Source organism: Epinephelus fuscoguttatus, linkage group LG4, assembly GCF_011397635.1.
Source record: "Epinephelus fuscoguttatus linkage group LG4, E.fuscoguttatus.final_Chr_v1".
Classification (NCBI taxonomy): domain Eukaryota; kingdom Metazoa; phylum Chordata; class Actinopteri; order Perciformes; family Serranidae; genus Epinephelus; species Epinephelus fuscoguttatus.
Window position 1 is genome coordinate 31038453 of NC_064755.1, and position 14039 is coordinate 31052491.

The following is a 14039-nucleotide window of genomic DNA, read 5'->3' on the forward strand; positions in this document are numbered from 1 at the left end:
CGATCTGGCATTGATAAAAACCTTTGTTTCCACCCTTAACTTGGTAAAGCCTGACAGTCTTTGGAAGGTTATGATATGGATTCTGTAATATCCATTTATGTATAGTCTAGTTTAATGTAACTGGAAACATTAAACGGGAAGTTGGGATCAGCGGTTACACACATTTATTTTACACATTTTTACCACCCTCATTGAGGAAGCACCAAACTTAAGATTCAAGTTTCTGACCAAATTTGGATTTTAGACCATTCTGCCAGAATCATTCAACATTATCAATAACCCAGTATGAGGTTTAGTACCTTTTAAATCTCCATCGAACAATATTTGATAGCTTGACCTTGAATCCCTGTGTCGCAGAGTGCGCCAAGGATTATGTTATTCTGTAGTTAGCGTCGCCCTGGCTCCCTTGTCAAAAAGCCTATGATTTCTAGCTGAATTTGGATTGAAGACCATTCTGCCAGAATCATTCAAAGTCTTTAATATGAGGTTTAGTACCTTCAAAAGCTCCATCAAACAATATTTGATAGGTTGACCTTGAATCCTTGGTTCCCTTGTTAAAAAGACTATGGGATTTTTCCATTTTGGATTTTGGAGTAATGCCAAAAATAAAAAATGTGGCGAACAAACCTTGATGGTACTTACATGCCTTGTTTACCAAGATCACTGTCACAAATTAATACCACTTTTTTGATTTTTGAAGCCTCAATGCAATTTCCAAAAGTCAAAGTCTAAGTGCTAACACATTTAATTTTACACATTTTAATACCCCCAGTGAGGCAGCAACTAACTTTAGTTCCCAGTTGTATCATTATTAAGGGTGAGGTATTTACAGTATGTAAATAAACTAGTAAGTGATTTTCAACTGAATTTGGATTGAAGACCATTCAATCCAGTCTTCAATAACCCAATATGAGGTTTAGTACCTTTAAAAGCCCCATCAAACAATATTTGATAGGCTGACCTTGAATCCCTGGCTCCCTCATCAAAAAGCCTATAGGATTTTTCCATTTTGGATTTTAGATTATTACTGAAAATAAACTCTGTGGCGAACTAATGTATATGACACTTACATGTTTTGGTAAGCAAGATCATCCTCACAAGGCAGTAAAGGCATGTTCAGTGTAATGACGTTCTGTAGTCACATTTAGCCACTTGTTAATAACCACCTTTTGAACTATAAAGATTGAAGGGAAAGTTGAGACGAGCGCTAACACATTTAATTTTACACATTTTAAACACTCATTGAGGCACCACCAAACCTTAGTTCCAAGTTGTATAATTTAGGGTGAAGTGTTTATGTAGACAAACTAGTAGGTGATTTCTGACTGAATTTGGATTGAAGACCATTCTGCGAGAATCATTCAAAGTCTTCAATAACCTGGTCCGAGGTTTGTTACCTTACAAAGCTCCATCAAGCAGAATTTGACAGGTTGACCTTGAATCTGTGTGTAACACGCTGTGCGTTCCAATATCCATACTATCATACTAAAGAGTATGCCAGAAATAAGATTTAGTACATAGTGTGTCAAATGCAGAATGCCAAAAATAGCAGGATGTTCTACTACATCCTGCCTGTTTTTGCAGTATGCAAGCCAGCATGCTTTTTTGGCTATTCTGCACAGCGGACTATACGTCACATTGACTCAGCCACAAAGAGATGACAGCTTGACAAGTCATTGACAGCTGATGGACAAAGGTTGCAGTGATGGATGACAGCGCATTCAAGTAACTGATGACCAGTCAAACAGTAATAATAGGAATATTAATTAAGTGAACAAACTAATCATTAATACAACAAAAAATCATAACTATAAAATGACAATGAAAAAGAACTCTAGGTGTAATTTCACTGTCGCAAATATAATATGTTAGAATCTACAATCTTTGCAGTTCTAACTTTAAAGTTAAACTTCATACATTGCAAAATAAGAACAGCAGAGCTCTCCAGGTTGATCTCCGTCTTTAGTGAACTCTGTAAGTGGCGTTTGTTTTATATCTAAGGTAACGGATATAAAAGCAAAGGGGTCAAAGTTAAGGGCGTAATGTTATGAGAAAGTAGTATGTCCCAATTGTGTCCATACTGCATGCAACAGTACATACTTTTTAAGGGCAACTGCAGAACCTACTAGAAGTAAAAAGACAAAGGTTGCGATTCAAAACACACTCAGAGTGCTCCAAAGATGATGTTTTTCTGTAGGCTGATGTGAAAGTTAGCATCGCCCTGGCACCCTCATCAAAAAGTCATGTTTCTCCCACTGGTTCCGCCCACAAGTTCCCATTTGGCTCATAGACTTTACATTGTGATGACTTCATAGAAAGTCCAAGAAAGTTTTACAAATATAAAACCACCGTGGCTCAAGGCTCATAGTGGCCTGTAGGGAAAATGCTATCTGGGCCGCAAGAGATTTTTTCAGCTGCAATACTGCAAGTGGCCACTGGGAAACATTTGCTGCACGGCTGAGCAGCTTTCCTGGGGGCCTGTGGTTCCCTCGTCAAAAAGCCTATAGGATTTTTCCATTTTGGATTTTTGCTGAAAATAAACTCAAACAAACATGTATGATACTTACATATTTTTTCATCAAGATAATCGTCACAAATGAACACCACTTTCATGATAACTGAAGCCTAAAAGCAACACCAAAAGTAAAAAGCTAACGTTAGGCTATAAACAAACTACACTACGGTTACATGACCTAATGTAGTAACCTAACCACCATAAATACACTGAAAAGCCATGTCCGACACAGCTTGGCGTGATGACATTCTGTAGTCTCATTTAGCCACTTGTAAGCAACCAGCTTTTATGAGACACACAGAAGCTTTATTTTATGTCGTAGGACAAAACGTGAAAGACTCTTAAGGTTGTGTTAATCACAACCTTGTGTTATTTCAGGCATCCAATGAAAAACCCATTGACTTCAAAACAAGGAAACCAGGAGTGCTAAAATGCTAACTCATTTTTAGGACTCATTCCTGAAGCACTCTATATTAAATGGTCAGAAGTAGTGCCTGACCAAACATTAACCTCTGGGGCTCGCCTTTACACTGTCAGCAGAACTGTGCTGAAACGACGTCTGTGTAAATGGGACACCCAGCAGGACAGGACGGTGGACAAGACAGGTATGACATTTTGACGACAGAGGAAAGAGTATTAAGCTACTGCAAGTTGGATAAAGTTGGCAATTTTATCTCAAGTATGGCCAGTGGAGTAGACAGTGGGGACAGTTAGAGTGACTTCTCACTATCTGATATGGCAGTTTTACTGCAGTCACACGGGGAGTAGCAGGGATACCCATTAAGCAGAGCCTCATCTTCACCTGCTGTGAAAACGTTGATGGTCTATTGATATACATTTTTTATTAACCACAATGAAATATGGGTAAATACAAGTTTAAGTTCTCTCAGTTGTTCATGCATGCATTATATAATTTTCGAGACTGCCTGTCAATTTCACACAGACCACAATGTCATGCTAAATTCTGACATAAAATTTCACTGATTGATGTAAAGTTACAACTTACAATATTTGTTTACTCTGATATCAGTGTTAATATTCTGATAAAATCAAGCCTCTACTGATTCAGCAGTTTCAAACACAACTTGGCCAAAAGAGCAGTGCTACGATGACAGGCCAAAACAAACACTGGTCCTTCTTTGACCTATAGACTGATGCCGCTGTTGGACCAGAACCAACAATTCACATTTACACGTGGGTTATGGTATAGACATGAGATAGCTACAACAAAGTCTGACTGGAATGCCCTCAACCTTCAACTTTATGCTTTATTGGTTGCCCGATATGTAATACAAACAAATGTTGGCAGCACTGTATTGTTGATGGACGGCTGGAATTACCAACGTTAGGACATTTTCAATGCCGCAGAAATACAATATTATAATGACCACACCTGCCTGATGCTTGCAATGGAGACTACACTAAAGAAGGACCATGTAAACTTCCACATGCCTACCAAACCAAAATACATAAAACTCACATAATGAATACGCAATATATTCAGTTCTGGCAAATTAATCTACTACTTGCATAGGTTTACAGCTCTTATATCCAGCACACACACCTCAGAGTTGTAAGACCACAGGACTGCATATACCTGCCCAAATATTATGGTTTAAAAGTGGGAACTCCAAAAGTTTCTGGGCCATCTGTGGCTCCACCAAAACATATTTAGTTACAGCATTCCAGTAGCCATTAAAGGTTGGCCCCTTGAATGACATGGGGATTTTTGTAGCTTTTCTTTAGAACTCAAGCTTGATTATTTTTAACTGTTGCTACTAAGACGCAACATATGACCAGGTACCGTCCTAACAACATGGGTAAATCGATCTTAAAAGTGTGATCAGTTAGCCTACATTTTTGGAACAGTTAATCACATGACCCACAAACCAAGACTGTAATAAGTACATAGTTCCAAAAAACCTCTGTGATCTACTATGTTGGATATTTTCAATTTGTGATAACACTGGGAAAAACAACATTTCCGTCTCCATAGGAGGTTAAAAATCATGACACTAGATGTAGATCTGTTGCTGAAAGTCAACAAGAAAAAGTTTTGTGTTCCATTGCAATGAAGTGGTGCAGGATATTTATTTGTAGGCCAGCCTGGAAATTAACATCACCCTGGTTCGCTTGACAAAAAGCCAATTGAATTTTTCCATTGGATTTTGTTCAACAAGATAATCCTCATGAACGTAATTTCCATGATTTTTGAAGCGTAACTGCAATTGCCAAAAATAAAAAACAAACGTTAGGCTATAAACAAACTACACTAGGTTGCATGACTTCAACGTCGCCACCACAATGAGGCCGTAAAACTGTCAATGTTGTTTTGTATGATGACATTGGGAAGTCTTATTTAGCCACTTGGAAGCAACCACCTTTTTAAAGACCCTGAAAAGCTTCAAAATGTATGAGTCCGGCATATTTCATGTCGTAGAACGTGAAAGTAGGAGAGAAGTGAACCGCCTGTTAAGTGAAAATCTCATTAGCGCTTACCAAAAACCCATTAAAATTTTTTTTCCCAGACTTCAAGAAGAGGGAACTGGAAGAGCAAAAACTCTATCTTGTCTCCGGGTTTAATGACCCATTCCTGCAGTACTCTATAATTTGAGGTACCTTGCAAAAATGATGCGTTCCCATACAAGACATTTTGCATTAACGTTACCCAACAATAACTTTTGAATTCTCACGCGATAAAGCACAAAGTTAGCCTAAGTTAGCCTATAGCTTTTAGTGGGAACACTGTCTCAGCTTAAAAATGACACTTAAAAAAAACAAACAAACATAAAAATGAATGATGCTGCTGTTGAAATGCAATTAATGGAAAAAAAACAACAAATCCAAAGCCTCAAAAGACACAAATCATGAGTTAGCAAGGTCAGCAAGGGTAGTGCTAGCTAAAATTAGCCATGTTAACTAGTGTAAACAAAACACATACAATCAACAATTCCTACCTTTGCTCTCAGAAATGTTATCATCTGTCCAGTATTGTATCATGTTGATTTAGTTAAAAATATAATTTGAATGGGTTTATATGCTAGCTAGCGCAAAACCAAAATGTTAAGCAAGCTAGCTAAACCCAAGTGGCTAAACAAGGATTTATTTTTTAATTGTAAAAATATAATCAATAACCTCACACTTTTGTCTTGTTTTTTTTTTCAATGTTATTAGTTGGTGTCTTTTTACAAAAAATTAATTAATTAATTATTTAACTTGAAGGAAACCTTGACTGGACTCTGCCTTCTGTAGGCCAGTCGCCTACATATCCCAGAATTCCATGCCATTGTTTATTTGGACTGAGCCTCCGCTGCCGTCACTGCTGCCCAGCTTTGACAGTAATGCGGCTCTTTGAGTCTTTATTCTTCTGCTTTAAAATGAATGACATGTGTGGCTGAAGCTACGTGATTAACGGAGACGAAAAAAAACGGTAACATGAAATGGAGATCACTCGGACCAGACCGTCCTTGTATGGAGAAATCGGTAAGTAGCTTACAGTTGGTGACCAACGGTAGCCCAAGAAATCTCAGCTAGCTAACCGAGTGACCGGGTGAAGCAGGTAGCTGCTATCACTAGCTGTCATTAGCTTTAATTTCATGGTTACTAACTTATAGTGCTAGCCAGACGTATAGCTAGGTTAACGTTAGCTAGCATGCTATATTAAAGTGGCCGACGTTAGTGTGAAAGCATGGCAGCAAACTGTAAGCTCGTTATCGAGGTTAGGCCGGCAGGCACAAGTGTAACGGTACACTTTGCTTTGACGTGTAACAGCGAATGTGACACACTTAAAGATGTTACACAACATAGACTGTATGAATGTGCATGTGAATGGACTCTATAACACATACATTACAGTGTAATTCAATCCAATACACTAATGCTATTATTAGGGTTTGCATCATCATATTAGATAAGATACAACTAAGTTGTCATAGCATAATAAAATACAGGACACGACTGAGAGTGATGCAGTTAAGCATCTAACTGTAGGTGCAAAAAGCAGTAATTTTCACAATCAAATATAGTGTAAATAAAATGTAAGGGACACGAACACTAGATACACACATTATTAGCAGCATAAACATTAATAGTGTGTATGAATACAGATATAGACAGAATGAACATGGTAAGCAATGCAAAATATATAGTGCAGGTGTAATTACAGTTGATGCTAACAACAGACAAATACAGAACAAACAGCTGAAGGTATGATATGAGTACAGTGTATGCACTATAATACATTATGTAAAGCAGTGGTTTTCAAACCTTTTGAGCCTAAGGCAAAATCTCAAGGCACACCTGTATTTATATCTGTGCACTATAGCTTCTATAATGTGTTATCACTCTTACCACAACATAAGACAATAAAAATAATAAAAAATAAGACAGATATTGTGATATTGTCTACTGACTTTTCTGTCAGTGGTAGGTCATCTTCGCTAGTGCGTAGTTGCAAATTGCTCCGTACAATAAAGCGATCCCTCGGCCCACTCATGGCTTTCTCCTTTTAAATGTTATCATCCCTCACACTGGCTGCCAATTAGGGCTTTTGAAGTGACACACTTATAATTCTCATGCACGAACGAATGAACGAATACTAAGAAAAGCTCTGGCTAAAAATAAGTAATACTTCAGCTGTGTTTGAATGGTTTGACTAGAAAGATAAACATGAATTTGAAGAGGGATCCATGTTAATAACAAGTCAACTTGCTGTAACCCAGACAATGTAAGCATCATGAATACAAAGGCTCAGTCTTGTTTGACCTCTCATATTTGCAGCTCACGGTCTTGGATTCTGGACGGACCGGTCAGCAGTGCATGAGGCTGCTGCACAGGGGAGGGCCCTCCAGCTGCAGCAGCTGATTGAGGGAGGTGCAGCAGTGAACATCGTGGCAGTTGACTCAATCACCCCTCTGCATGAGGCCTGTATACAGGGACAGACCCAGTGTGTCAGGCTGCTGTTGGACGCTGGTGCGCAGGTGAGATGGCGTCAGTGAGGATGGTGACTTCCTTCGTCAGTGCATGACTGGCATATTTTTTTAACTTCATTATGGCTCTTTGCCCTCCAGGTGGATGCTCGGAACATTGATGGCAGCACTCCGCTGTGTGATGCCTGTGCAGCTGGTAGCCTTGAATGTGTCAAGCTGCTGCTGGAGTATGGAGCAACCGTTAATCCTCCACTGTTTACCTTCTCTCCACTTCATGAAGCCTGCATGGGAGGTGTGTCTTGTTCTGTACAAAATCACACAGGAATGTGTAAATGTTGAGCCATGTCCATCTACATGTATTCGCTTATCAGTCTCGCATTGATTTCACACAGTGTTTTTGTACTGTGTTAATGCAGATGAAAAGTGGGACTACTAAGTAACTTTCTGGAAAAAGTGAATCAGTGAATCATCAAGGCAGACCGTAACTACACAAAGTTCCTCAGAATTCTTCCTAAATAGTGCAGGGACCACAGCTTGCTCATGCGCATGGCTCATTTAATTCGTGTTGTAACCAGTTGGAAAACATTTGAAAAAATCTCCTGTGATGGGAAACTTCTCCCAGAGGCAGGGACGTGGCAGACAAAACAGGAAGGGAGAGCAGTGCAGGGGAAGCAGAATGCAATACCAGAGCTCTCCAGCTCTTGATTGTTAATTTAAAGCCTTTCAAGATGTAGCGATAAAGCAGAAACCCAATCACACAAACACCAGTAAGACTATGGGACAAGAGTGTACTGGCAAAGGTACTGGAACACACTGATGGTTGCAGTATTGATTTGAAAACTGAAGTGACCAGTAAGGAGAAAGCTTTAGTGAAACTCCAGCCAAAATCTATTCATGCTGAAAAACAGCTTCCCTAATCTGTGAAGGATGAACCTGCAAAAAATGACAGCACATGTATAGCTCACAGAAAATGAATGTATCTATATTAACTCATCAAATATGATTTTATGTGACTTCTCTTACAATAGGGAATTCAGATTGTGTTCAGCTTATGATTGATCAAGGAGCTTACATGGAGGCGCATGACTGCCACTATGGGACACCGCTCCATGTGGCCTGTGCGAGGCAACATTACGACTGCGCCAAAGTTCTCCTCATTGCAGGTGAGTTCATGTTTGTCCTCTGCGCACCAGAGCTGGATATAATTAAATGTCTTAAATGTGCTTCCTTCATATTATTTATTTCAAGGCAGCAACAATTTTTGTGTAGATGTCTTTTTTTAGTCGTTGGGACTGCAGTTGAAAAATATTTTATGTACTGACTGATCAAATAACCACTTTTTCGAAAACTGTAGAACAGTCATAAAATGTTTTGAAGGTTTGTTATCTTAGAAAAGACATTTAAGATATAGCAGGGTGGGCGGTCTGTGTTTATTTCACAACAGTCAGATGCTGGTTGTACTAAATGAAAGCAGCAGATCTGAGGTTCGCCAGCGCGCAATATCATTTCAGTTAGAGATAGCAGATGAAACAGATATCTGCTGCATTCAGACAGCTGTAAAGAGAGTCACCAGAGTAAAGGCCTTCAGTATTATACTAAGGCACACCAGACAACATGTGTGTTTATATTTACATGTCAAATGAACCCTTCCCAACACCTGCAAGCTATGACAGCAGTAACTACAAAAAAACAGCCCTAACTGGTTAGAGCACACAGTCTTCTCATGACATGATGTCATCAGACATTACCTACAGTTTCTGCCCCCCGCCCTCAGTATTGATGACGTTTGTTTTGTAAGGATTCATTTTTAAATTACTTTAATTACAATCATCAGTCAGCAAGATTTCATTGGTTGCTTAGTCACAGAAAAAAAACAAATGTGAAACTCTGTTAGGAGCTGCTCCTTGTCAAAATAAATCAAAACCTATATGACTGGACCATGTGGGAATTAAATTTGAAACGACAGACACAGGAAGTAGCAACACTCAGCAGTCAGACAGGAGCCACGCTACAAACCAATCACAGCTGACAGATATCTTTCCCTTCTTCTGTAAATATTCAGTCTGATAAACACAGAAAAGTTGTTAGTGCAGGGCTAGCCAGAGCTTTACATCTGTCCCAAGTACAATAGGCCTACACACTTATAAACAGCACCTAGAAGAAGATCAGCTCTGCACTCAGGATTTCGGGTAAACGGCTACATGGTGCTTGTTACCTGCCACCGTGCTCTTGAAAGCTGGCACAAAAAAGGCACAAGAGTAGCACCCAGCACCTGATCTCGCACTTTTCAGGTGGTTAAAGATGTGGCATGTGTATGGCCTCTAATTTCCAGGGCTGGTAACTGCAGTTATTCCACAGGCTAGTTAATAACATGTCGGGCAGGAAATCCAAAGTGTGGGATCATTTTGAGAAGGTGAAGGATGAACCCAAGGTGATATGTAAACTCATCTTCATTGGTCGACTACAAACATGACGTATCATCTGAAACATGTCAGTAGCTACATGCCCATTAGCCACTTAGCACAATCATTACTGCTTTGCCCACAGCGTCATTAACAGGCGGCTCGCTCAGTGTGTGACGTGCACTTGTAGATAAAATATAGGCCTATATTAATGAAGGTTCATTAGTACGGTTTTGTATTTCTCTGTAATGTAGCACAGTGTTAACAATGTTAACGATACTATTCTTTCTCGCACCTTCAACTCAAACCATTGTGTTGCCCTGCCCAAATTGGTATCGTAAACATGTGGGCGACTAGTCGACTAATGGCCCTAAATGATGACTATTGGTCGACTAGGAATATTCTTAGTTATGGGCAGCCCTAGATTAAAAGTTTAAGTGGAAATATACAAGACTTTTGCGACAACTTTGTTTTAATGGCCACAGAATAATGACACCATCACCATATTAGTTGGTGTACATGCACATGCTATGGACGGGAGAAGTACTTCTCTCTCAAACTGTCTTGTCTTTCTCTCCCATAGGGGCAAATGTGAACGCTGCTAAGCTACATGAGACGGCCCTTCATCATGCTGCCAAAACAAAGAGCGTTAGCTTGATCGATCTACTGGTGGAGTTTGGGGGGAACGTGTACGCCAGAGATAACCTGAACAAGAAACCCATCCACTACACCAGTCAGGGATCTCCCTCTTATCTCTGCCTTGAGTACTATGAGAGTGAGTCTGTTCATTTATATACTGTCACTGCCAGTATGTAGATAATCTAAGAGCACAGATAAAGACGTCATCTCTGTTGTTTTCTCCTCCTCCTCAGATACCCCTCTCAGTCTACAGCAGATCAGCAGGGTGGCTGTGAGAGGGGCCCTCGGCGCAAGAGCACGTGAAGTTGTTTCCAAGCTCGACTTGCCCAATCGTATTATAAGTTTTCTTTCTCACATGCCACCCCCGGTTATAGAAATTGAATCACCCACAGGGAACTTAAGCCGCAGCCCCTCGGAGGATAAATCTGGACCAGTTACACCTGCTGACTCTGTGGATCTCTCCACAGAAAGTCATACGACGGGATGATGACGTTGGCAGAAGTGCAGCACAGATGAAATGTCTTAACACTGCCGCACTAGCAAGGTGCAGAGAGATTTTATAACTTTAATTATCAGATTGTTTACCCAAGTAAATTAGACAGCGTTGATTTATATGTACCATCAGTTTATCAAGACTGTTTTGACATCCAGCAAACACGAAGCAACAGGAGCATCCCACTGGAGTCATGTTAAAGGCCACTGAATGAATGATGAGTCCAGTATTTATGTGTATTTACGTGACCTCTAGTGTGGTCCACTGACTCCTGAGGAAAATACACTCACCAGCCACTTCAACTGTTTCTCTTTAGCTTCTTTTAAAAGAAAAGGCTGTTCCTGACTGTTAAGAGAGATGAAATTCAACTATACAGTCTGTGTAAAGGGCACAAGACTTTAACACCTAGCAATTAAAGGCCATGCACACCCATAATTAACATCAACTGTGTGTTCACAGGTGATACTAATCATTTTAATGATCAGACGTCCTCTCAGGACTGTGTGGGCATGTACAGACTGTTGATTGACACAGACTGTTCTGTTATCTTTTTGCACGTAACAGCAGCGAGTTATAAGGTTCATTCTCTTCATTATTGCTTCATCCAGTCTGATGACCTCGAATAACTTCCAGCATAGCTCAGCCCACCTTCATACTGAGCAGCCACACCCATGTGGGTGTGTAGGGCCTTTGAATTCCAAGAAGCTTTGGCAACACAACAATTTTGACGTCATTTGAGTCAAAAAGTATTGCTTAATGGTGCGTCAACTATATAAACATTAACTTGGCTCACTCATCCTGACCAGTTGAGTGTGAATGTAAGTGTCATTTCATTATAGATCCTGTAACACTGAACTGAACCCAGATGGAACATGAAGTAGTTTGATTATGAAGATTATATCACTGTATGTATTTGTATATATATTATTTATTTTTCATGTAAATTTGTAAATAATACAGATGGTTCTACCTCCTCTCACATTTGTATAAATAAATAGACCACTACAGGACAATTTTAAAAAGAATTGTTCAGTGTTGTGTCCTCTGTTGGAGCAAAAGTCAAAACTGGTTCTTGTTTTTGTTTGTTTATGACAGTGTTGCTTTGAGAGGAATATTGCCTCAAGGACTGCACCTGTCAAAACTACATTGTTATTAGTTAGTTCAGTCCAGACTTTCCAAACTAATCTGTGCGGAAAAAATGCATTACTGCCCATTATAGTAATGTAACACTGTCAGAAGTTATGACACACGTTCACTGTTTCAAGCAAGTTTCAAGAGTCTGCTTATTCATTTAGTAAACGATACTCGATACCCTGTGTAGATATCAGGATTGTCGGTTATAGGGGAACCTGCAGAAGATTAGATGAGAGCAACCTGCAGCCACAATTTCCAGTGAGGCGTGCCCACAAGCACAGACAATGACAGCATTCATTCAGTCTGACATGCACCAAAAACATGTTTGAACTTGAACCATGGCTACAGAGCCTGACAGGTGTAAATTCTTTGATATTGATGGCTTATTACATGAACAGAAAAGATGTTTTTACAGACTACTTGATCTCAAGGATAAAAAATAAATATTAAAAAGGGGGGAGGGGGAATTTAGTCCACAATTAAAAACTGTTGTCTATCTGATTCCAGTTATGTATAAACTGAAAAATGATGAAGGACACGAGTTGGGTATTAATGTGTGCCTTCACAACACCCTACTTTGGGTTTCAGAAACAGTTTTAATTAAAAAATAAAGATGTCAACCTGCTGTAATAAAAAGGATGTAGTATTTCTTCTCTGGGAATACAAACTGTATTTGGATTCAATCAGTTTGGCCAAGTATGTCAGCCCAGGCTGGTTTCCACGTGCCCTTTATTTTATTGCCAAGAATAAAACAAAGACATTTAAACCTTCATGTTGGAAAGTAAAAATTGTCGGAATTAAAGACTGACATACCTCAACAGTTAAACAAAATAAATACTAATAAATCAAAGTGACTGGTTAGACTTGGACTGATGGCTGTTAATAGTACTAGCCCAACGTTAGCTAGCAGCTAGCAGACGGCTACGGAAGTGGAAATAAATACAGAAATAACGTCAACTGCAACATCAAAACCACTCGGGAAAAACTGCAGTTGCAACAAAGACAAAGTGGACGTATGTGATAACACTTATGTTTTGACAATATCGGCGTTAAGTCAGCATTTTGATCGTTTATATGTTAGCTAACACCGCAGCTGCTAGCCTGATGCTAACAGCTCGGTGCTACTTCCTGTTTAACCGGACTGACTACAACAACCTGTAACACTAGTTCCTACTAACACAATAGCTTCACGCTTGAGTGTATGGGTTTGTAGCCCATTTATAGCGCTGAAATGATGAACTCCAATCAATACTGAATGATAATTTTAATAAAATTCTCGAGATATTGTCCTAACTGACCGATAAACATGACATAAAGGGTATTTCCAAAAACAGGAAGTAGGGCAGGACTTGTGCAAGTCCAGAGCTAAGATAAGATCAGATAGGTGTAAGCAGATCAAAAAAGCCTTGGTTACAGTAGAGGGAGTAATTACTGAACAGGGAATTCAGCCACATTATTTGAAGGTGTTAATTCTAAAACATCCTGAAGTTGTTGTCATTTGATCCTACCTAAACCGTCGCACCCATATCAGCTGTTTCCACTGATCACCTCCAATGAAAGCAGGTGTTTGAGTTGGGTGTCAAGGACAGCAGACTATTTTTTACTTGGGGAACCACTGAGCAACTCTTTACCAAAAATAATAATCAGGGACAATGAGAAAGACTGTATAGGCAGCAATATTCTGCATATCGTGTCTCACTTCTGCAGAAAAATACATTTTGAGGAAGAGGGTTTCAGCAAGGCTGTTGAGAAGCAGTTGGCTGCTCACCATGAGCTATAAATACTGTGCGAGAGGCCCTACACTCAAATGGTTAGGTGGTTTATTGTGCAGCTGGGGTTGTGGCAGGACCATCAGGCATCAGGGAGGAGAGGAATGCAGCCAGGTAACTCATGTGAAAAGAAACTGTAAAAGCCACAGGTTGTTGCGG

General features: G+C 39.7%; 1 protein-coding gene across 1 annotated transcript; it reads left to right on the forward strand.

The window, feature by feature from the left end:
• Nucleotides 1-1048: 1048 nt before the first annotated feature.
• asb13b (ankyrin repeat and SOCS box containing 13b) lies at nucleotides 1049-12002 on the forward strand. The gene is made up of 6 exons (XM_049574789.1): nucleotides 1049-5998; nucleotides 7295-7494; nucleotides 7585-7735; nucleotides 8472-8606; nucleotides 10429-10620; nucleotides 10718-12002. The coding sequence occupies exons 1-6, from the start codon at nucleotides 5956-5958 to the stop codon at nucleotides 10969-10971; spliced, it is 975 nt and encodes a 324-aa protein (XP_049430746.1). The 5' UTR covers nucleotides 1049-5955; the 3' UTR covers nucleotides 10972-12002.
• The last annotated feature ends 2037 nt before the right edge of the window (nucleotides 12003-14039 follow it).